The following is a 21,679-nucleotide window of genomic DNA, read 5'->3' on the forward strand; positions in this document are numbered from 1 at the left end:
TAACCCAGCACTGCCACATCCACCACTAAGCTGTGTCCCTAAGGATGGTGACTCCACTGCTTCCTTGGGCAGGCAGTTCCTGTGCTTGGTTTCCTCTTATGAGAGTAGCTGAATGAAAAAATAAAAAGGATCCTGAGGCACAATTCAGTGAGTAAGGGATGTGTGACCACTGGTGCCCAATATAGGATGAGGCAAAACCTTTTCACTTCAGCCACTTTTGTCACTGCTGAGAACCAAGTACATTAAATATTGCTAACATACAGCTTGCCTTTTGCCAGTCAGCAGGTGACAAGCTCGTTCCTGTGTTAGTGGCCATCACATCGCAGCGGCACTTAAATGTGCCACTTTAAATGCCATCAGCATTTAAAGCTGCCTTCGATGTGATGGCATTTAAAGGATGAACACGGTCAGAGAAGGGCGAGGCTCGGGGTCACCGGCCTCAGCACAGGGTCGCTGTCAGCGTGGCTGAGCCTCAGCACAGCGGGGCCGCGCTACAGCGGCGGAGCGAGGCGGTTCCCTGATGCTGTTGTGTGAAAGACAAAGAGAGTTAAAAAGATAAGAGTTAAAAAAAAAAAAGAAAAACAAACAAACCATCCAGCAATAAGAGCGACAGGCCGGGGCAGGGCTCTGCTGAGGCACAGGGACCGAGGGAAGCGACCTCGCCGCGGTCCCGCTGCCCGGCAGGGACGCGGGACGGGACGTGCCCGTCCCTGGGGATGGGCTGGGGGCGGACACGGGGATCGGAGCAGGACGGCTCCTCCCCGGCGGGGCGGGATGAGGGGCCGGGCAGAGGGGCACAGAGCCGGCCCGGGTGAGGTGGGAGAGGCCCCACGGAGGGAGCATGTCGGGCACCGCGGGCACGGCCATCTGCCTGCTGCGCTGCGACCTGCGCGCCCACGACAACCAGGTAGGGAGCGCCGCGGGTTGCTGTCGGGACGGCGCTGCTGTTTCGGGCAGGATGGGGAGGGATTCTCCTGCATCCCGCCCCGGCAGCTCTCACGGCCCGCTCTGTGTTTCCAGGTGCTCCACTGGGCTCAGCACAACGCAGATTTCGTGGTTCCCCTCTACTGCTTCGACCCGCGGCACTACCTGGGCACCCACTGCTACAGCTGGCCCAAGACGGGGCCCCACAGGCTCAGGTTTTTGCTGGAAAGTGTGAAGGATCTCAGGGAAACGCTCAAGAAAAAGGGAAGGTAGTTGAGAAAGCACCGTGCAAATAACACATAGATTTCTATTTTCCTTTCTTTTCGACACACACCTGTGCTGTGACTCGGATCATGTGCTCTGGGCTCGGGTGGTGGCTGATTTCAGAGATATTTCAGAGAGCCACAGCCCTTCTGTTAGATGCAGCAGGGTCCTGTGTAGCCCCTGTTGTGGTCACCTGCAGGGGGACAAAGAGCCATCCGGGCTCTGTGCCACCTGGGTTTGCTTTCTCAGGTACCCCTGAGAAGATGACTGTCAGCCCTGAGTGCTTTGCCCAGAGTGCTGACAGTGGGAAACATGAATGGCAGAATTTTGGTGGGCAATTTCAGTAGCCACTGTGGTCAGGAGCCTTCCTTATCCCTGGAGAGCTTTCCCTGGGAGCTGGCTTGAGACAGACCAGCACGGAGCCTGGCTTCTGAGACTGGAGTGTAACATTTCCTTATGCCCTGTCCTGCTAAACCCAGGCTCTAGACTCAGATATCCTTGTTTTTGATGCCTTTAGAACCATAATTGAGGTAGACCAGGGCCTTGAAGAATCCACTGCCAGATAATATCTGGCTTTGCAGGGCACAAGATCATGGAGTCATAGAATAGTTTGGCTTGGAAGGGAACTTTAAAGGTTGTCTAGTCCAATGAGCAGGGGACATCTTCAACCAGATCAGGTTCAGAGCCGTGTTTAGTCTTACCTTGAGTATTTCCAGGGATGGGACAACCTCTTTGAGAAACTTGGACAAGGTGGATCAGCCAGCCCTTGAATCTCTGTAGTGTGTGAGGATAAACAGATTGACTTTTAGGTAACAGGCTGGCTTTGTGCCCAGTCATCCTTTCTAAGGCATCCAGAGTGGCAGAAATGTGTTTGACACAATCTAAGCTCCAGAGGCTTACAAACTCTGTTCAGGGGCTCCTAAAAACTGCAGGCTGGTCAAATCCTGTCTGTCTACCCCCACACACTGTTTGTGCTCCATAGAAAACTAGGACACGAGTGCCTGCCTGGGCTGGGATGGTGGCCTCTTGTGCACATAAATAACAATAGCATCAAACCTATTTCAGGCCAGTATTTTGTATTTTAGTACCCTGGTTGTGAGGAAGGGGAAGCCGGAAGATGTGGTCTGTGATCTGATTACTCAGCTGGGCTCTGTCACTGCTGTGGTTTTCCATGAAGAGGTAAGGGAAATACTCCGGTGACACAGTTAAAAGATAAAATTGTGCTCTGAAGGTTTCTTCCACGACCAAGTGGTGATGCAGATCCTGTGTGTTCAGAGCCTTTCTTGGCTGTGGTGTTGTTAACCTTGGGTAGTTCCTGGGATGGGGATTCCCTGCGTGGGAGTCCTCGGTGGGGCAGAGGGAGGAAGGTAACGTAGAGAAGCATGAGGAGGGCAAGAGCAGGGACCAGGGTCTTTGTGCATATGGGAGCTGCATTTGTGCTGCCCTGGCCTCACTCTTTTGTTCTCCCTAGGCCACGCAGGAGGAGCTGGATGTGGAGAAGGGGCTGTGCCAGGTGTGTAGGCAGCACGGGGTGAAGGTTCAGACATTTTGGGGCTCCACGCTGTATCATCGGGATGACCTTCCCTTCAGGCCTATTGACAGGTGAGCTGCTCTGTGCTGTCAGCCCTCCACTGGCCCATGTGTTTCTCTCTCAGGAGGGCTCCCAGTCCTCTGGTCCCACAGGGAAAGGACCTATTAGTCCATCTGTTTGTGCTTTTATGGAACAGGGCTGTCATGCTCAGGCACACAACGGGGCACATTCAGCCCTCTGCACCTGTAGGATTTATGCTTCTGTATGTATAAAGCCAAGGTGTGTGTTTGACCACTCATTAGGGGGCTGAAAAAGACCTCTAAGATCATCAAATCAAACCATTAAGCCAAGCCCATCAGTAAACCATGTCCTTCAATGCCACATCTGCACATCTTTTAAATCCTCCAGGGACAGTGACTCCACCACTTCCCTGGACAGCTTGTTCCAGCTGGACAGCTTGTGACAGCTTGCTCCTAACACCCTTTCTGTGAAGAAACTTTTCCTAATATCCAATCTAAACTTCACCTGAAGCAACCTTATAGAACCATTAAATGGTTTGGGTTGGAAGGGACCTAAGAGATTATTTACTTCCAACCCCTCCTTGGTGTGTGTACTCTTCACTGCTCCTTTAGTAGTCACCTGAAGTGTGGTTGATGGAGTTGAGTGATTCATGGTATTCTGTAGAAAATATATGTAATAAGGGCAGACAAGTCAGGCCATGAAAATGCCTGTTTTTCTCCTTTGACTGAAAAGGCACCAGGAGGATGTAGATTTTTACCCTGACATCAGCTCTGTTAATCAGAAGTTAGGTGAGATAAATCTGGCTCTCATGGATTTCCCCACCAGGGCACACCTTAAATTGAAAAGGCACAATTTGCATCAGAGGCAGAAAGAAATTGGTGACTGCTATCCCCGGGGGCATCTGCCCCTATTGTGCCTGGCAGTGTTCAAAGGGGCATCACAAACATGAGAGGACAGCCTGGAATGCTAATCCTGCTCCTGAGGAAGGGCTGTGTGGTTTGGGGGGAGGCAGGGCAGTGACCTGGCTGCTCCCATCTCTGCAGGTTGCCTGATGTCTACACCCACTTCAGAAAAGCTCTGGAATCCGGGGCCAGGGTCCGGCCAACCCTGCGGATGGCAGATCAGCTAAAGCCCCTGCCTCCAGGGCTGCAAGAAGGGAGTATCCCTACAATGGAGGATTTTGGGCAGAAGGGTGAGGAAACTTAATTTGGAAGTTGCTCTAATGAAATCCTGCTTAGATTCTGTTCTTAAAAATATCCTGCTTAGGTCTGTTATGAAAAGTGTGGTTTACAAAGTGAATAATTTCCTGCTGCTTCAGATTCCCAGATGTTCAGCCAGGCTGAATCAGGTACCTGTACTGGCTGCATTTGAGCTTTGATGGTTAATACAAACCAAACATCTTGCAGTGCATGTTATATTCTGTCACAGAAAAAATATCTTTTTGTAAAAAGAAGAGGCCACTAGTGCCTGAGAGATACATGAAATGTAGTCCCTAAGGATGATTGGATTATCACAGCCCTTTCAGTCTGGGTGGTGCTGTAGAAGCATCTGTCTTTAGTTGCAGGAATAGGCAGATATTTGTCTTCAAATTAAAAGAGAGTAGATTTCGATTAGATGTGAGGAAGAAATTCTTCCCTGTGAGGGTGGTGAGGCCCTGGCACAGGGTACCCAGAGAAGCTGTGGTTGTGCCATCCCTGGAAGTGTTCAAGGCCAGGCTGAACGGGGCTTGGAGCAACCTGGGATAGTGGAAGGTGTCCCTGCCATGGCAGGAGGTTGGGTCTGGATGATCTTTAATGTCCCTTCCAACCCAAACCATTCTGTGATTCTGTGATATGTCTCTTGCTGAAAACCAAATCACAGAGGCAGTGGTTGCCCTTCAAACTGTCACTAAGCCTCAGTTCACTCACTCTGCAAACACAGGTAAAATCCCTGTATGGGAATTTCATACCCTACACCTGGGTAGGAAACATCCTTAGTGATTTTTAATATGTTTGATATGACCCTTATTTTAAAGGAAAGCCACACAATCTTTTATGCCCCCAAAGCTGACATCCCCACTGCTGAGCATCCCTAGATTTTAAACTCCCTGCCTTTGAGGTGCTTTCCCAAGGGGTAACAAGCTGTTGGTGTTTTCTGTGGCAGATCCTGTGACTGATCCCAGAACAGCCTTCCCCTGCAGTGGAGGAGAGACCCAGGCTTTAATGAGGCTGCAATATTATTTTTGGGACACGGTAACTCTTACATTTCCTTGCCTACATCCTCCCCCTTCTACACATGGCTATGCAAGTGGGTGAGGCTGCAATTTCACTTCCTAATATTTCCTTAGCTCCCATATAAAATGTTGCAAAGGAGGGAATTAGCATTATTTCAGTTTTTCAGAGAGACAAACTAGACCAAAAAGAAGTCCTCTGGGACTGGGGAATGTAACCAAATATTTGGCAACCTAGTTTACTGACCTCTCTGAAGTAATTTTTTCCATTAACTTCTGGGACTTGGGACAAAATTTTGTCCCCAAAATTTTTCCGTGCTTTACCTTGATTTGCTCCTTCTATGCTCATGTCTGACATCATCACCAATGTAGTTCCTCTGTTTTGAAGGAGTGAAAAGTGGCTTGAAGGGCTGGAATTACAGCTGTGGTGAGGAACAGCTGACCCAAGTTCTGCCTGCAGTTATAAATAGTAGGAGGTTTCTGTAGTCTGGGTTAAAATCTTGCAGCCAGTAATGACAGCTACTATTTGTTTCCTTGCTTTGGTGGAGTGAAAGTCTTGCTGACTGCATGTTGTCAGACAGTTTTTGAACTTCTTTTTGGTCTAGTTTGAGGAGCTGTCTTAAATTTCCTATGTCTGAATTCAAAGGTACACGTGCTGATTTTCAACAGCATCAGACCCAAGCAGTTTTCTGGATAAAGGAGGGAGCACCTCTCCAGCTGAGATGGGTTAAAAGTGTGGTGTTCCCAGTGCCTCACTGGTACAGCCCCCAGGGCATCCTTTCAGCTGTGTTTCCCAAATTCCTGCATTCTTTGCTTTTGGGGAGCATTGTCCTGGTTTAACCCCATAAGGCAGCTCAGCCCTACAGCAGCTGCTCCCTCAGTTCCTGCCAGTGAGATGGAGGAGAGATTCAGAAGGATTAAAGTGAGAAAAGTCACGTGTTGAGTTAAAGACCATCTCATAGGGGAAAGCAAAAGCTGTGTGCACAGGCAAAGCAAGGTAAGGATTCATGTAATTCTTCCCACCAGTGGGCAGGGGTTTTCAGCCACCCCCAGGAAAGCAGGGCTCCATCACAGTTACTTGGGAAGACAAATGGCATCACTCCAAACATCCTCACTTCCAGCTTTATATGCTGAACATGACATCATAGGGTCTAGAATACCCCTTGGGTCAGCTGGGGTCAGCTGTCCCAGCTGTGTCCTCTTGCAAATCCTTGAGCACCCCCAGCCTACTCAGGGTGGGGTGGTGAGAGAAGCAGAAAAGGCCTTGAGGCTGTGTGAGCTCTGCTCAGCAGTAAGGAAAACATTGGTGTGCTCTCTGCACTGTTTTCAGCACAAATCCAAAACAACCCCAGATTAGCTCCAACTGAGAAAATTAACTCCATCCCAACCAAAATGAGTACAATGCTTTTACTCTTGGTCAAGCATTATTATAATCAGAGCTGGAAAACCTTGTTCCTTCTTTTTTTTTGTAATGCAAATATTGTCTCCCCCAGTGAGCTACAACAGCACTTTAGCAATTGTAAGCCGTGCAGTGAAGGTGATCAGGGAGAGATTGGTCTTCCCTATGTCCTCTGCATTGTCCATGAAATGCTCAGAACATGGAAGATCTGCCTCCTGCTGTAAATGTGTGGGGCACAGAAGCAACAGTGGTCAGGGTTCCTGCACCTGAGTGCTGTCACATATGGAGGGGTTTGATAGTTGGTTTGTAAGTACAGTTGAGTTAATAGAAGAAATAACAATTGATGATTTTTGAGTGTATCTATAGCAAAGAAGACAAGGTTGTTAGCATAAGAATAGATTAGAAAAGATACATAAAAATTTTTGTCAGCTAGGCTACGTGTATAAGTAGATGTGTACATGTGGTTTATTAAATTTTTGTAAAACTTTTACTAATTATATGAACACTTTTGCACCAATAAATACAATAAATTATTGTAATGTAGTTAATGACTCAAAATTACACTTTATTAAGAGTCTATAAGGTAGAAAACACAGGAAAAAAAACCTTTTTATTTTAAAGCAACAGTCACACTGGTTCTATAACCCCCAAACAAGCAGCCACAAGACTGCCAGTTCCACTGGTGCTTTTCAGTGGGTTTCTGATCCAGAATCAGATGGGGATGGGCAGGGAGCAGCACAGCCAGGTGCACAGTGCTTGTAGAAAGAAACGTGCTGTAGGTTGAAGCAGGGAGCCCAGCTGTAATGAACACTACTGGCCTGATTGATGCTTGTGTGCTGGGGGCAGGAATTGGGCAACTGTGCAATCCTTGCAGGCAGCCATGAGAGGGAGCCCAGCCTTGCCAGATTGCTCTGGCTGCAGAAGGAAAGAACAACAAGCAGTAAAGTATTCAAACCTTTTGTTCCTTTGCTCTCACAGAATCTGGTTGCTTCTTACAAGGAGACTCGGAATGGGCTGGTGGGAATGGATTACTCAACGAAATTTGCACCATGGTAAAGATTTTGTTGAGACTGGAAAATCCTTTTCTCCTTCCATCCCAAACAGATGTTACCTGTCTGCTGAGTGCTGCTGGGCATGGGTGTCTAGGTGTGGTTTCTTTGGCCCTTTTTATGGTGTTAGAGCAGCTCTGAGGCTGCACTTCCCTGGTACTGCTGCAGTGAGGCAGAACTGTGCCAGGAGCTGTTAGTGCTGGGAGCACAGTGTGGACAGGGAGCAGGAGGGACTCACCATTTGCCTTTGGCTTCGTGCTGCTTTGTGTGGGAAGGGAAAGACAGGGAGGCAACACAGCTTCAGTGTGTTGGCAGGGCTGTATCAGAACTCAGCCTAATCCTGGTTTCCTGCATAGTCTGCAGAATTCACTGCCATTCTGCAGGGTGAAGAGACACTTCTGATTATTCCTGTAGGAAAAGATCTTTTGTATGGGTAAATATTTTGGTTTTCAATTAGGGGCTTTAGTCCCTAGTGCTGGAAGAGGCAGAGTTAATTCCAGACTGGAACTGAAGCAGCAGCAGAGCCCAGTTCAGCCTGAGAGCATTTGGATTCTCCCAACAGAATTGCAATGAGAACCAAATTTCAGAGGCTGTTACAGGTTGGGATTTCTTGTTCCCAACGAGCTTTGTGCTGTGATGGTTGCAGTGGATGGCTCCATCTGGTGGCACTTTGGGATCCCAGGACTGCTGGCTCTGTGGAAGTTTGTTCTTTGTGGTCTCCACTTGAGTTTTTCCAAGCTGGCCATTTCCTCAGAGCAAACAGTTCTGATCTGTCTGCCCCAAAATGTTCCTCTGTCACATAATCAAAATCAGAGCAGTTCAGGTTGCAGCCAGTCATTCCCATCTCATACTGGCCATTAGAGCTGGTCAGCAATTAAGGGAAAACTCTTCAAAGTCTTTCTTTCTGTTTTCCACAATTCATTAGAACATCCAGTTTTTCCACAAGCTATAGTGGAAATGGCAGTAAAATGCATTTTAGGAAAAGCAAGGTAAAAGCTGTTCTTGATCACCCTGTATGATGGGGTTGGAGTCTGCAAGTTCTTTCCTGTCTTGCAACAGCACTGATTGGGAACAAATGGAAGGAGCCCAGGGAGTTGAAATGCCAGAGCAGGGTTTGATTCCCTAGTTTTCCTGCCAGGGCTCAGATTTTCAGCAGTCACTTCACCTTCTGTGCTTGCTCAAATGAGCCACTGAGGTTCTGCAGGAAAAGGAGCCCTGGGCATAGGATAAGGAGGTTTGTGGTAAAAGGACAGGTATGACATGTCATGCAGAGGATGACATTTGAGATTCTTTTCTGGGTGTGTCATTGAGTTTGGTAAATCATTTAGACAAAACTTGTCAAACTTGAGTAAAATGATTTATCTCTATAGCTCGGAGACTCCTGTAATGTCATACTCCAGGAAGGAGAGGATCTTAATTCTTGGAAGAGAATTCTCTCTCTTGAAGAGCTGCAGAGAAGTTACAACTTGACTAAAGCCATTTAGGAAGTCAGGGGCAGCACTGTAAGCTGAACAAAATTTTTAGACAACAACTGTAGACACAAAACTGCCCCTCTCTTCCCTCTGAGCTGTCATCAAGCTGTCAGTCCTGCGTGGCATTCAGGACATCATTCCTCTGCTTTCAGGCTGGCACTGGGCTGCATCTCACCTCGATACATCTATGAGCAAATCCAGAAGTATGAGAGAGAGAGAACAGCAAATCAGAGCACTTACTGGTATGTCTTTGCACCATCAGCATGGCTTATTTTCTCTGAAAAAGAACCTGGTATTTCATGCACAGGAGAGTGATTTGTTAACTCTCTTTGTAATTAATGTTTGATTTTCCTGTGCCTGCTGGCTGGTTCCTCTGGGTTGCACTGTAGTTCTCTTTCAGTACAGATTTATTAGCCTGTCTTCAACACCAAGGGGCTTTAGGCACTTTGTAAGTGAAGATTATGAATGCCAGCTGTCATTATTATTGCTGGGAAACTGTGGCTCATGATTTTTGAAAACAGTCTCAGCAAATAAACACCATCCATCTCTGTGTCCTTATGGGCTAAATGAGAAGGAGGAATAGTTTACAAATAAAAGCCAAAGGGTTTCTCAGACTGAGGATATGAGCCCAAAAGTCTCAGTGACTGTGATTTGTGTAAATCTCATGGTGTTTGAAGGTCCCATGGCCACAAGTCCAGCAAGTGGCCCTGTGTTTACTCAGCTGCCTGGCCATGACCACCACATCAGAGCAGAGGGGAAGAGGGCACTGGGAACTGGGTTTAATGTATCCCATCCTGTCACCCATGCTCTTTCTCACCTCTCAGTTTATCTGTCCCTGGGCTGGCCTTGAACTTGTTCAGCTCTGTCCAGACACTGTGAATCAGAACCTGGAGCTCTGATAGGGAAACAGGGTCGTGTTAGAGCCTGGCCTAGCAGTAGACCTGGATGGGAAAAATCCCAAACCATAACATCTGTGCAAACTCTGGAACTAAATATTCATTTTGGTTTGTTACATTTGCAGCATGTCAAACAGCACAGTGGTTGGTGAGGAACAGTCAGAACACTGCCAACCATTCTGGCCAAAATGCTCAGTTTCATTAAAATTCAAATTGACAGATAAAATATCTACACCCATGAAATGTATGTTTGGGTTTTTTTTTTACTTCAAAGACAGTTAAGAGAGGAAAGAATTCAAGAAATGAATATACTCCTGTTTTCCATCTAACAGCCAGCCAGCCTGCTGGCAGCTGGCATGCATTTTAAAGCATTCAGTAATTATAAAAATGAAGTTGTCAAGCTCCCAGAAAGTCAATTGTACAATGAAGTACAGGTCATGGTGGCTGCACATTGAACCTCAGTGTTTTGACACTGTTTTTTAGGATTTGGACAGTGTCCTGTTCATGTTGGACATAGGAGGGATTTCTTCTCTGAAAGGATGATTAGACATGGGAGTGGATTTCCCAGGGAGGTGGTGGAGTCACTGTCCCTGAAGGTATTTAGGGAAAGACTGGACTCAGTGCCATGGTCTGGTTGACACCGTGGTGTTTGGTCAGAGATGGGCCTGGATGGTCTTAGAGGTCTTTTCCAACCTGATTCTCTAATTCTGTGATTCTGTTCCATAACCAGATTATCCAGAAGGATCTTGTCAGCCTAAAAATCAGCTGAGCAGAGAGCTTCCCATATGGCATAGAGTTGAAGCAGCTCTCTGAGGCTGATGTGCCATCATTTTAAAAGAAGCTCTTTTTATATAAAAGATTTTATATAAAACTGTCCTTTTTTTCCGTGGGCCTAGCACCTGATCTAATGGGCTGGAGCACTGTAAACCAGTTTTGAAAGATGTCTTAGAGTCTCTTGCCGAGGTAATTGCTTAAATCAACACAAATAAATCGACACAAAGCTCTCAGGAATGTGCTGATGTGCTCGTTCCTGCGGAAGTGTGAAGCTCAATCAGGCCCTCGCCCTGCTCTGGGGAGAATTACACCCCAGCAGGGATGGAGGAGGAACATGTTTCCTGACACTCTGCTCCTGCACGTGAGCTAAGGAAAGCTTCCCAAGTGATTCCTGCCGAGTTTGCTTTTCCTGTAAGCTGGGCAAGCAGGCCTGGGAAGAGAACTGGTGTCGCCACATTTCTCTTCACAGCGAAAAGCAAGGCACAATTCTTCCCAAGAACATTTCTGGGTCTCACATTCTCTGAACCTAAGAGAAAAGAAAACACAATTCTTATTTGCTGTGCTTGTGTTGTACCAAAGTAGAATGCAATATGGAGATTGTTCACCCAGAGTGATGGTGTTTTGTTCCTTGGCCTGCCAGGGCCAAGTGTGTGTGTGTGTGTGTGGGACAGTCAGGTGACAGTCACAAGATTCTGTGCAGTGCTGAGCAGAGTTGAGTGCTTGGCAGATTCAGTTTAGATGTAATGTAATACAGTGTAGAATAATATAGAATAATATAGTATAATAAAGTAATTAATTAGCCCTCTGATGTCAGTGGAGTCCTCCTCATCATTTCTCCCTGCCACGGGGGTCGTCCTGTTACAATACCCTCGTAGTGAAAAAGCTTCACAGTGTTAATGGTGGGTGGTATAGAAGCAAAACCCTTTCAGTTTCAGTTTTCATATCTGAGCCACAGTGAAATACTGAGATGGCTTTGTGTTTCAGGGTCCTGTTTGAACTGCTGTGGAGGGATTACTTTCGGTTTGTGGCCCTGAAGTACGGCAGAAGGATTTTCTCAATAAGAGGTGTGTATGGATCACCACATTTAGGGGGGACAGGTACTCTCATACAACAGGGAAAGCTGTTTGTAGCATTCACATTCTCTGGAAAAATCCCTTCACCCAGGATTTTTCTCCTGGGAAGCTGAGAAGCCTCAGAAAAAGGAAAACAATTCTTATCTCATTTGCTTCTCCTGTGCTATGCTCATGTGGAATGTGTTTGGAGATTGTTCACCCACAGGTGATTGTTTCGTTGCATTCTGCTGTGAGTTGTTTTCACTCTCTGGCAAATTGGGGCCAGACTGTGTCAGGGCTCTGGAAAGAGTCAGGAGTTTTCATTGTTATCTTTTTAGCCTTCTGTCTGTATCCTTCCTGTATTCTTTAGTTTAGTATAGTATCCTTTATTATAATATAGTATTGTAGAATCATAAATTAGCCTTCTGAGAACATGGAATCAGATTCATCATTCCTGCCTTTGTCTGGGCATTCCCAACAAATACAATAGCTGTTGGCATTAAGTTGTACAAATGTTCTTATGGTGCTTGTGTCACCACCCTGGGATGCTGCTGGGGGCTCTCTGTTAGCACAGAAGTGCCTCAGCACCACGGTGCTGGACACTGATCCCCAAATATGATTAGATACAGGGAGTATTTATTGACACATGTCTGTGGGAAACAGCAGCACAAGCACAGTGAAGATGCTGTTTACAGAGACATTCCACCTTTCAGCAGAATCCAGGCTTCAGGCTTGCCTGAGTTCTCCAGAGGACGTGGGACAGAGCAGGGACTGACCCAGCAGGGTGAATCCCAAGAAACCAGATAGTGCACCACATAGGAATCAGAATGAGATCTGGCTCCAGCCCCTGTGACAGGAGTGTGCATGTGAAATGGGGGTCTGAGCACTCAGTGCAACAACAAATACCCAGTCCCTGTGTCAGGAGACCCTGCAGGTGATGCCTGTGCTGGGTGAGCTGCTCTGCAGGTGGTGCAGGACTGGCTTAGATGCTCCAGGGCAGCCTGCCTGGCATCCAGCTGTGGCTGCAGAGGGACACATCTCCCTCAGGGTCTGTGTCACATCTGCCAGGCCTCTGTGGCTGTTCTGATGGCATTGGATGCCAGTGGTGGGCCTGATCTTGAATGTTTGTAGCTAGAGCTGAGTTGTCCCTGCTGCCTCTGCTCCATTGCACTGAAGGCTGTAATTGCCACTGCATCCTGCAAACATGAAATCATCCCCCTCATCTGTTCCTATTCCATTTGCAGGGGCAAAGTGTTACCTGAGGCTTCTGCCAGGTAATTCTGGGTGTAGTACCTGTGAGAGAAACTGATTGCACATAAACTTTGTCCTGGAGTAAAGCTGAAAAAGAAAATACCTGTGTGGGCCAGAGCACATCTCTGTCCACTTGTGAGGTCTGAGTAATTTTTAATTAAAAAAGGGAAAAAAAAGCAAACATTAGCAAAACAAATAAACAATGTCCATTAGGGCTTGAGTACCCTCTGTGTGTAAAAGACACCCCTTTGCAACACTGGAGGGGAGGAATGGATCTCTCTAAACCTGTGCAGAAGGTTTGTTTGTAATGGCACTGAGAGGCCAAGCTTCACCCTCACTCCTTGTGTCAGCCAAACTCCCCTGGCTATGTTGTGGTCTGAGTAGCTGCCTGTGTCAGTATTTCTTCATCAGCAGGTCATTATTTTCCTCCACAGGGCTTCAAAGTAAAGAGATCCCTTGGAAAAAGGACCTTCAGCTCTTCAGCTGTTGGAAAGGTCAGTAGGAACCATGGGTTTGGCTGGCTGTGTTTTGTTCTCCAGCTGTCTGTTGGGGCTCACACATGCTCTAACACTGACTCGGGTCTCTGTTGGGGAGCTGCCTGCATGGTCAGGGCTGGCATTTAAACTGGCATCACCAGGGTATGAATGTTTGTGGCCTCCCTTCCCAGACTGAGCACTGAGCAGCCCACAGGGTTACCCTGCTTGTGAGGTGCACTGCAGGTAGATTTTCCTGCCCAGGAGGGAGTGTTTGTGACCTGCTGGTCCCTTCTGTGTAGTCACACAGAGGCTGACCAGCCCTTCTTATCAATATTAGATAGCCATGCCTGCTGTGTTTGATTCTGTTTGCTTTTGGTTACAAGGTTAAAACAGATTTAGACTAAATCTAAATCATCTTTTGTAATCCCACAGCCTTTTCTTGAGCTGTTACAACTTTGTAGTTGTAACCTGAATAGCAAGCATAGTATCTCAAAACTTGGAGGGACAAACAGATTAAAGTATTAGAATCAGTGAAGTACACACCTCTGTATCTTTTCTTGTGTTAATGCCACGTGTACCCATTTGCACACAGGATAAAATAAATCATCCAGACACAGTAAATCTTTTCCTTAACAACGGACAAACTCTGCTTTTCAGGTACTAACCCTGGGGGATTTGTCCAGTACATCCCTCTGTTTGTCCCCTGTCAAGAATCTTTCTGTTCTTGGCCCATCTCATTATTGTCTGCATATTTGTTTTACTCTGCAAAATTCCCTGCAACCCACCTGATTGTTTTTCCAGTCTGAAATTTTTCTGTACTTTTTTTTTCCTTCTTGCCAAAACTTCTCCCCAGCTTAATTTTCAGTATGATATCCAATTTAATTTCCAGTGGCTCTTAGTGGCTGCACTCCAGCTAAACCACACTGAAATCTCTCCCTGCTGCTGTGCACTGGCACTGTCTTGGAAATGGTTGTGAATACATGACCACAGGCTTATGAGTGCCCAAAAGCATCCTGATACCCCAGTGCTGTGTTTTGTCTCTGCAGAGGGCAAAACTGGGGTTCCTTTTGTGGATGCCAACATGAGGGAGCTGAGTGCCACGGGCTTCATGTCGAACAGAGGGCGGCAGAACGTCGCCAGCTTCCTCACCAAGGACCTGGGGCTGGACTGGAGGATGGGGGCAGAATGGTTTGAATACCTGCTGGTAAGATTGGGCCCTTGGTGTGCCTGGTGTTTAATGACAGGCAGGAGGACAGCCCTGATTTATAAGAAGGGGTACAGGTGATGATCAGTAATTTTCAGGCTGATAAAGACTGTGTCGATACTTTTTGCAGGGTGTGAGCTTCCCAAAGCTCACATAAGTAAAAGGAATTTTGCCACAGTGGAGCTGCCACTAACAAAAATGCAGCTAGGAAGTTTGCAGTAAGCTTTGATTCTCTGTGCAGGGTTTTAGCCAGAGATCTGTTGCACTTGACAAAACTTTCAAACGTGAATTATGCTAACAATGCTCTGATTTGCTCACCCCAGAGGCTGGGGAGGAGGGCAGTCCAGAAATAGAACATGAAAAGAAGTGTGTGCTGGCACAGTGTCTATGCACTGATGGCTGTGGACTGGAAGCCAGCTAGACAGGCACAGGCAAGTAGGGACAATGGCTGGATCAGCTTCCACAGAGCTCCACCCTGGCTGGAGGCATCCTTCTTCATTCTGGGGTGTTACAGGCCTCCCTGCCAACTGGAGCACCAATTCCTCTCATATATCAATCAGCAGCTGTGTGAGCTTAGTTAAATAGCTGGGTCACTTTTCTGACCTCAGTCCCCATGGATTCTCATGGTACTGACTGAAAAAGGACAAATACTCACATCAGGTTCACATCAAAGGTCTTATCTGTGGGATACAGGAGGCAACTGGCAATCAGAAAACTTTCCACTCGGAGTGCTGGATGGGCAGAGAAAGCCCAATTGCCTTGCCAATGCCTGCAATTAAAAGAGATTTTTTTGTGAATGCATTTTTTTTTTAAACTTCCTTGGACCTGGTCTCTGACATGGCTTTGGCTGCAGGAGGAAAATCTGGGTGCTCTCCCATGCCAATGCTGTGAGCAGCAGTGGGCTTGGACAACAACACAGTGCAGGACTTCAGGATCCTCCAGAAAGGGGTTTGGGGAGCTCCATGCAGTGATGCTTTTCCAGATAAGAGGAAGAGCCTTCCACAAGTGTGTCCTATTCCACAAGTGAGGAAGATCTGGAAGGTCTCACACTAGAAAGATGCTGCCTGTGTTATCTACATTTATTCCTAAGGACATGAATACCAGCCTTGCTGGAGCAGAATTTAGCATACTGCACTGGCCCTTTCTCCAAGGGAAGCCCTAGATGCTGATGGCCACTGTGGTGTGGCACAGGCTGATCCTTGTGCCCTTTGGTCCCATCTTGTGTCACACAGCTCTGTTACTGTAACGTGGTAGCATCCCCAGAGCAGCACACAGGAGACATCACCTTGGTGGGGAAGACATGGCTGTAGAAGGGCCAGTACAGAACTGAAACTGGTCTCACTTGCCTCTAAAAAAGGGAAAGCAATGCCTATTTCATCTCCAATACTGCCAGCAAAGGCCCACCAAGTGTTTGTGTGTGCCATCCATACCAGACAGGCAGGGAAACTGAGGCACAAGGTCTCTGCAACCTTCTTGAGCCAGGGGAAAGGCCAGAGACCACTGGTGTCCTGAACTGAGAATATCTCAGCTCTGATTTCAGTGATTTCATTCCCAGGGTCAGGCCCCAAGGAAAGGCAGAGAAACAAACAGAAGAGAATGCCAGGAAGGGGCAAGGCTGAGGGGGAAATGAGCTTGCCTCCTCCAGGCCCCCTTGGCTTTGCCCTCACCTCCCACACATGCTTTCCTGCATGTTAATCACACAATCAGGCCTCCAATGGCATCTTTCTTCCCTCCTTATCTTACCAGCTGGAGGAAGTGAGCTGGGAAAGGGAAGCCTGGTGCACAGGGAGCAGAGCTGGCTGCTGCTCACCCTGACCCCAGCACTCACTGGCCCTGCAGAGAAAGGACAGCTTGACAGAGCCCATTCCCTGAGCCTTCTGCCATCCTGGAGCATTGAGCTCCTCACTCCAAGGAGTGGCTTAGATCTTGGAAACATCTCTGTGGACTGGTTACTGCTGTGGCTGCAGTAAAAGGAGAACAGCACTGAACCAGCTCTTTTTGTCACGGCTGCTGCTTTTACAGCACAGACACCTCTAGGAATGCTCAGAGATCCCAGACCCTCCTTGCTATCACTTCTACTCCCCTTGTGAGAAGGGTTTGAATTGTCCTACAACTGGAAAACTTCTGGTGTTGGATTTAAGCCACCCTGCCCAGCTGAAGAGCACTTAGATGGGATCATCTTCTGCTCTCAATTGTGCTTGTTTCAAAAGCCCTGCTCCATTTTATATAAGCATCCTTGAGAGTTTTTATTTAGAGAAGGAATAACTTGACAATAGGAGAAAACTGCAGTGTTTGTATTGTTTGCATCCTCATATAAACTGTGTGGTTTGTCTGCACAGTCTTGAGTTAGGCTTCTCTCCAGACTGCCTAGTAGGATCAGCAGAGATAATTTGGCAATGTGTGGTGTCTGGGTAACTGGTCAGAAAAAGTTTTCTTTTGTATTTGAATACTTTCTTTTGGAATATGAGCATTCAGATGCTATGGCTACTTGTGAAGTCTGCCAAATGATGGCAGAAAGAAAAGGATTTTCCTTTAAAAGGAAGTAAACTGGGAAACACTTTGGTTGGACGTTAATCTGTTTTCTGACCTAAGGATCATGATCTGAAGTAGTCTGGGAAGCTGATCCCAGGCTAAAAAGCAGCCATGAAGGTCCTTTCCTGAGCCAGTTGCCTGTACCAGCGTAGGGGAGCTCCGACCACCCCAGTCTGGCTGGAGTGAATCCCATTCAAGGAAATTTCCCCCTGAGCTAAAGGATGGACGAGAAGATTGGCCAAGGGCCAGCTCAGCTCTTCTGACAGTTTTCTCCCTCTGTTCTCAAGGTGGATTATGATGTTTGTAGCAATTATGGCAACTGGTTATACAGCGCTGGCATTGGCAATGACCCACGGGAGAACAGGAAGTTTAACATGATCAAACAAGGCCTGGATTACGATGGGAATGTAAGTCTTGTGTGGCTGTTTTACAGGGGTGAGTGCAGGGAAGGACACGTGGTGCTTTAGGGAGCAGAGGAGATCAGTGTGCTGTGTGAATACAAAACCAGTTATTGTGTCTCCTGGCCAGCAGTCGGGCAGGTTCCTCGGTGTGCACAGGACAATGTAATTTAACAACCTGCTGCTGTCCCCAGGGATGTCCCCACACCCTCCCTGGTCAGTGTGTTAAGTGTTTCATCACCATTTGTTCTGAGTCACAGCCACATCCCATTAGAACATCACACAGATGCTTCCCTGAGAACAGAGCAGCTTCTTGGAGAACTCAGAAGTTACCTGAGAGACAGAACCATTCCTTGAGAGGTGCTGAAGAGTACATTAAACCTGTGACTCCTCTGACTATCCTCTCTGAAATGGCAGATAAATTGCCCTTTTCTGTCGTATTTACATGTCCTCTGAACAGAGAGAGATTTAGCTTTCTCAGGATTTTCCTGAGAGAAGCAGAGAAAAGAATGATCAAAGTAATTCTTATCTCATTTCTGCTCCTGTGTTTGTGCCCATGTGGAATGTGTTCTGGAGATTGTTTACCCGAGGTGATTGCTTGGATTCTGGTGATGGTGTTTTGGATTCATTGACCAGTTGGATCCACATGTGTGTGTCAGGACTCAGGCAGAGAGTTACAGGTTTCCTAGTTAGTGATAGTTCTTGTTAGTGTGATATAGTGTAATATAGTTATAGTATAATATAGTATAATAAAGTAATTAATTAGCCTTCTAATATCATGAAGGTCTACAAATCATTCTTCCTGCCCATTAGTAGCACTAATACTTTCCATGTGCTTAGCCTGTATTCACAAACTGCATTACCTGTTTCCTCACTATTCCTTAGCTTCACGTCAGGCTGTGCTGTTGCCTTTTGGCACTGTAGCTGGCAGGATTTAACAAGAAATCAGAAATTGGTCCTAGTAGAGTACACAGCAGTAGAGTTAATAGGAGAGATTCAGGAACACAAGAGTGTGCAGCTGAGCTAGCTATCCTGTTTTCTTTCAGTCACAGGAAACTTCTTGGGGGTCACTTCATTTCAGGATGACCTAAACAGGAGAGATGAACGGTGCTGAAAATGCAGCTCTTCCTCCCTCCTGTGCCTGCAGTGTGTGCATGGGAGAAGAGCTCCAGCATCCAGGTCTCTAGGCACTAATTCTGGGTGGAGGATTTAGCAAGAGGGGCTAAGGCTTGTCAGAGGAACTGATGCTGTACAGCACCAGCTTTCTGCTGGGAAATCTGGCTCCTCTCTTTCCCATTGAGAAAGAGCCGTGCTGGGAAGCACTTACAGATTGTCACTGAATGGATCCTGTCCATTGGTTCTGTTTGCAGGGGGATTATGTCAGGCTCTGGGTGCCAGAACTGCAGGGCATAAAGGGAGCAGACATTCACACCCCCTGGGCACTGAGCAGTGCTGCTCTCTCCCAGGCAGGAGTAACTCTGGGTGAGACCTACCCACAGCCAGTGGTGACAGCCCCAGAGTGGAGCCGACACATCCACCAGAGGCCTGTGAGTACTGGGAGGGCTGGGATGGAGTGGGGGGGCTCCAGGGGCTGCTCTGCATCAGTCTCTGTGAGTTCTGCTCTTTCTCAGGTGTAAAGGGAAAAAAGTTGTTTTAATGCAAGCTCACATTACATCACAGCAGGCACTATGCAGCCAGGATTATTTAGCTGTGTCTCCTACCCACTGTGGTGAAGGATGTAAGTTTTTGCTGCTTCTCTGTCCCTTGTATAATCAGCAGGACTTAGCCACAGCATGTCCTTCTGAGCATCCTTCCATGCCCTGGCAGCCCCACCAGAGGGATGGGGTTTCTCCAGGACCTCCACTGGTGTGACCACCCCCCAATACAGGTGGACAGAAGAGAAACAACCCAGTGTCCTTTCTGTTCAGGAGGTGGAAGTAAAAACACCCAACTTCCTACTTGAGTGCATTCAAACTGGAGTCAGCAAGACCTGTAAATACAGGGACTGCTCCTTGTACTTTGCTTTTTGAGTGTATCTTCCCTTTAAAATGGGGAAAGAATAAGTTGTTGATCCTGCAAGCTTTTATCTGCTGTCTGGAATGCTGTTCTTTGAGGAGATGGGTATGGAAGGACATGGATATAACCAAGGGTTGTGTTAAGTGTTCAACATTTTGCCTTTCCCCTATGCATCTACCCTGCCTCCTCCTGAGTGAGGATACTTTGTAGAGGCTCAAATTTGGGTATTGCACCAAGTCAGTGAAGAATGAAGCATGCCCCCATTTCAGGTTTTAATCCTAAGGTGCAGTACCAAATTTTTAGGCCAGATTCCTTTGCCATGAGTGGAAAGTTTTGTGGAAGCAAAGCCTTCTGTTTCACCCTGGCTGTTGGAAGGCCTGGATTAGTAAACTCCTGGGATGAGAGAAAGGACTCTGCAGGAGCACCTTAGTGAGACACCAGTTTGAGGCAGTGATGAAACTTGAAGCCAGAAAGCTTCTCCATCAGGCAAAAGTTCAATTTTGATCAACTTCTCCAGCTCACCTTACCAGAAACCCTGGTTTCCTGAATCCCAGCCTAGAGCAGTGCCTGTCTGGGCTTCCTGCCTTTTTGAGTGAACTTGGGAGGCAGAAGTTCCATGTGCACTTTCTCTTGGATGTCAGCACTGCTTTATGACCAAATCCACTCTGCAGCATCAGTAAAAATCTTGCTGTTCCTTGTCATTTGCCACAGGGAGGAAGTCCCCATCCCAGGGGCAGGAGGGGACCAGCACAGCACAAGGACAGAGGGATAGATTTTTACTTCTCTCGCAAGAAAGATGCTTGCTGAAGGCTGAAGGAGTGCTCAGCAGGAGGTTTTGCTGCTGAGGGTGCCTGGATAATGGTTAATCACCTTGAACAAGCCAAAGATACAGGTTTGGCATGGTAAAATAACACAGGATCTCCCTGTCTGGTGTTCCCAGGGACACTCACTGGATGTAGGTGTTTGGAGGTTGTGTATTAGCACCTCTCCTCACTATCTGGAGCCAGTGCTTTATGTGGCAGGTGTTTTCAGACAGAACTGAAACTTCCTATGCTTTTTTTTTTTTTTTTTAAGTTTTAAACCCACCAATCGTTGTGCAATTAAAAGTTTTGCTTTTGGAATATTTTGTCTTCCTCATTTCCACAGAGCTCCACAGAAGGAGACTGCAGAGGATGTTCTTTTACTGTGTCTCCTGCAGTATTTTGGAGAAGCACTGTGTTCCTCCTGAAAATTTCCTTGCCTGTTGGTTTGGTACCATCCTGGAAGCTGAAAAATGTTCAGTTCATAGCCAAGAATTGTGTTTGACTCAGCATCAAAACCAATTTGAAATGGATCCCTAACCAGTTTTAGGATTTTATTTTTATGCAGAATGTTGTACTTGGTGGAAGAGTTTGGGAAATTGGAGATGGCCATATTTGTGCTGTCATGGAGCATTGTCATCTGAGGGGAACCCAGACCTGAACACTTTGACCACCAAAGATGGCATGTGATTCTGGATTGATTGCTACTAGAGATCTACTGGGCCTGCTTTGTAAAGAATAAGGGCAATATTGTAAAATCTGTGAATGCTCTGGGTTCATGGGTTCACGTCTGGGTGAGAAATAAACAGACATTGAACACAAGAGCAAGTTTTTCTGCCAAAAGTAGAAAAACCAAGTGATTTTGAACATAAGCTCTGTCAAGACCACATTTAACAATTCTACCATTTGTTGTATTAGGGGCCTGGGCAGGAATGTAGCCAAGGTGATTTGGGGGGGAATAGAGTGAAACAGCGTTAGTGACAGCACTGTTCTCTGTCACAAGACAGAGCCACACAGCACAGATCCCTGCCCAGGCCACTCCAGAGGGCAGGGCACTATGTTTGGACAAAGCCCAGCAGGAGAACCACACAATCAGATTTTTGGAAAAGTCCTCTGAGATCATCAAGTCCAACCTGTGACCCAACATCACCATCTCGAGTGCCACATCCAGTCTTCCTTCAACAGTTCCACCTCTCAGGGGAAGCCCATTCCAATGTAATCATCCTTTCTGTGAAAAAAAATTCTTCCTGATGTCCAGCCTGAACTTACCCAGCACAGTTTAGGACTCTGTCATCCTGCCCTATCAGTTACTGCCTGGGAGAAGAGGCCAGCTCACACCTGCCGACAGCCTCCTGTCAGGAGGGAGTTTTAATAATGGATCCCCTGGCTTCCTTTTCTCCTGATTAAACAC

At 47.1% G+C, this 21,679-nt stretch overlaps 1 protein-coding gene across 2 annotated transcripts; it reads left to right on the forward strand.

Moving 5' to 3' along the window:
- Positions 1–771: 771 nt before the first annotated feature.
- LOC132323550 (cryptochrome DASH-like) lies at positions 772–21,090 on the forward strand. 2 transcript variants are annotated; one of them, XM_059838883.1, is made up of 14 exons: positions 772–907; positions 1,021–1,193; positions 2,274–2,367; positions 2,660–2,790; positions 3,784–3,932; positions 4,883–4,971; positions 7,327–7,400; positions 9,022–9,111; positions 11,524–11,603; positions 13,277–13,336; positions 14,365–14,522; positions 17,342–17,461; positions 18,823–18,999; positions 20,180–21,090. In XM_059838883.1, exons 1-14 carry the CDS (start codon positions 842–844, stop codon positions 20,273–20,275), a joined length of 1,557 nt encoding a protein of 518 aa, XP_059694866.1. In that variant the 5' UTR covers positions 772–841; the 3' UTR covers positions 20,276–21,090. The 2 variants fall into 2 exon arrangements, with proteins under 2 accessions (XP_059694866.1, XP_059694877.1); XM_059838894.1 differs by having other exon boundaries at positions 18,919–18,999.
- Positions 21,091–21,679: the final 589 nt, after the last annotated feature.

The sequence above is a fragment of the Haemorhous mexicanus genome, chromosome 1 (assembly GCF_027477595.1).
Source record: "Haemorhous mexicanus isolate bHaeMex1 chromosome 1, bHaeMex1.pri, whole genome shotgun sequence".
In the NCBI taxonomy this organism is placed as follows: Eukaryota; Metazoa; Chordata; class Aves; order Passeriformes; family Fringillidae; genus Haemorhous; species Haemorhous mexicanus.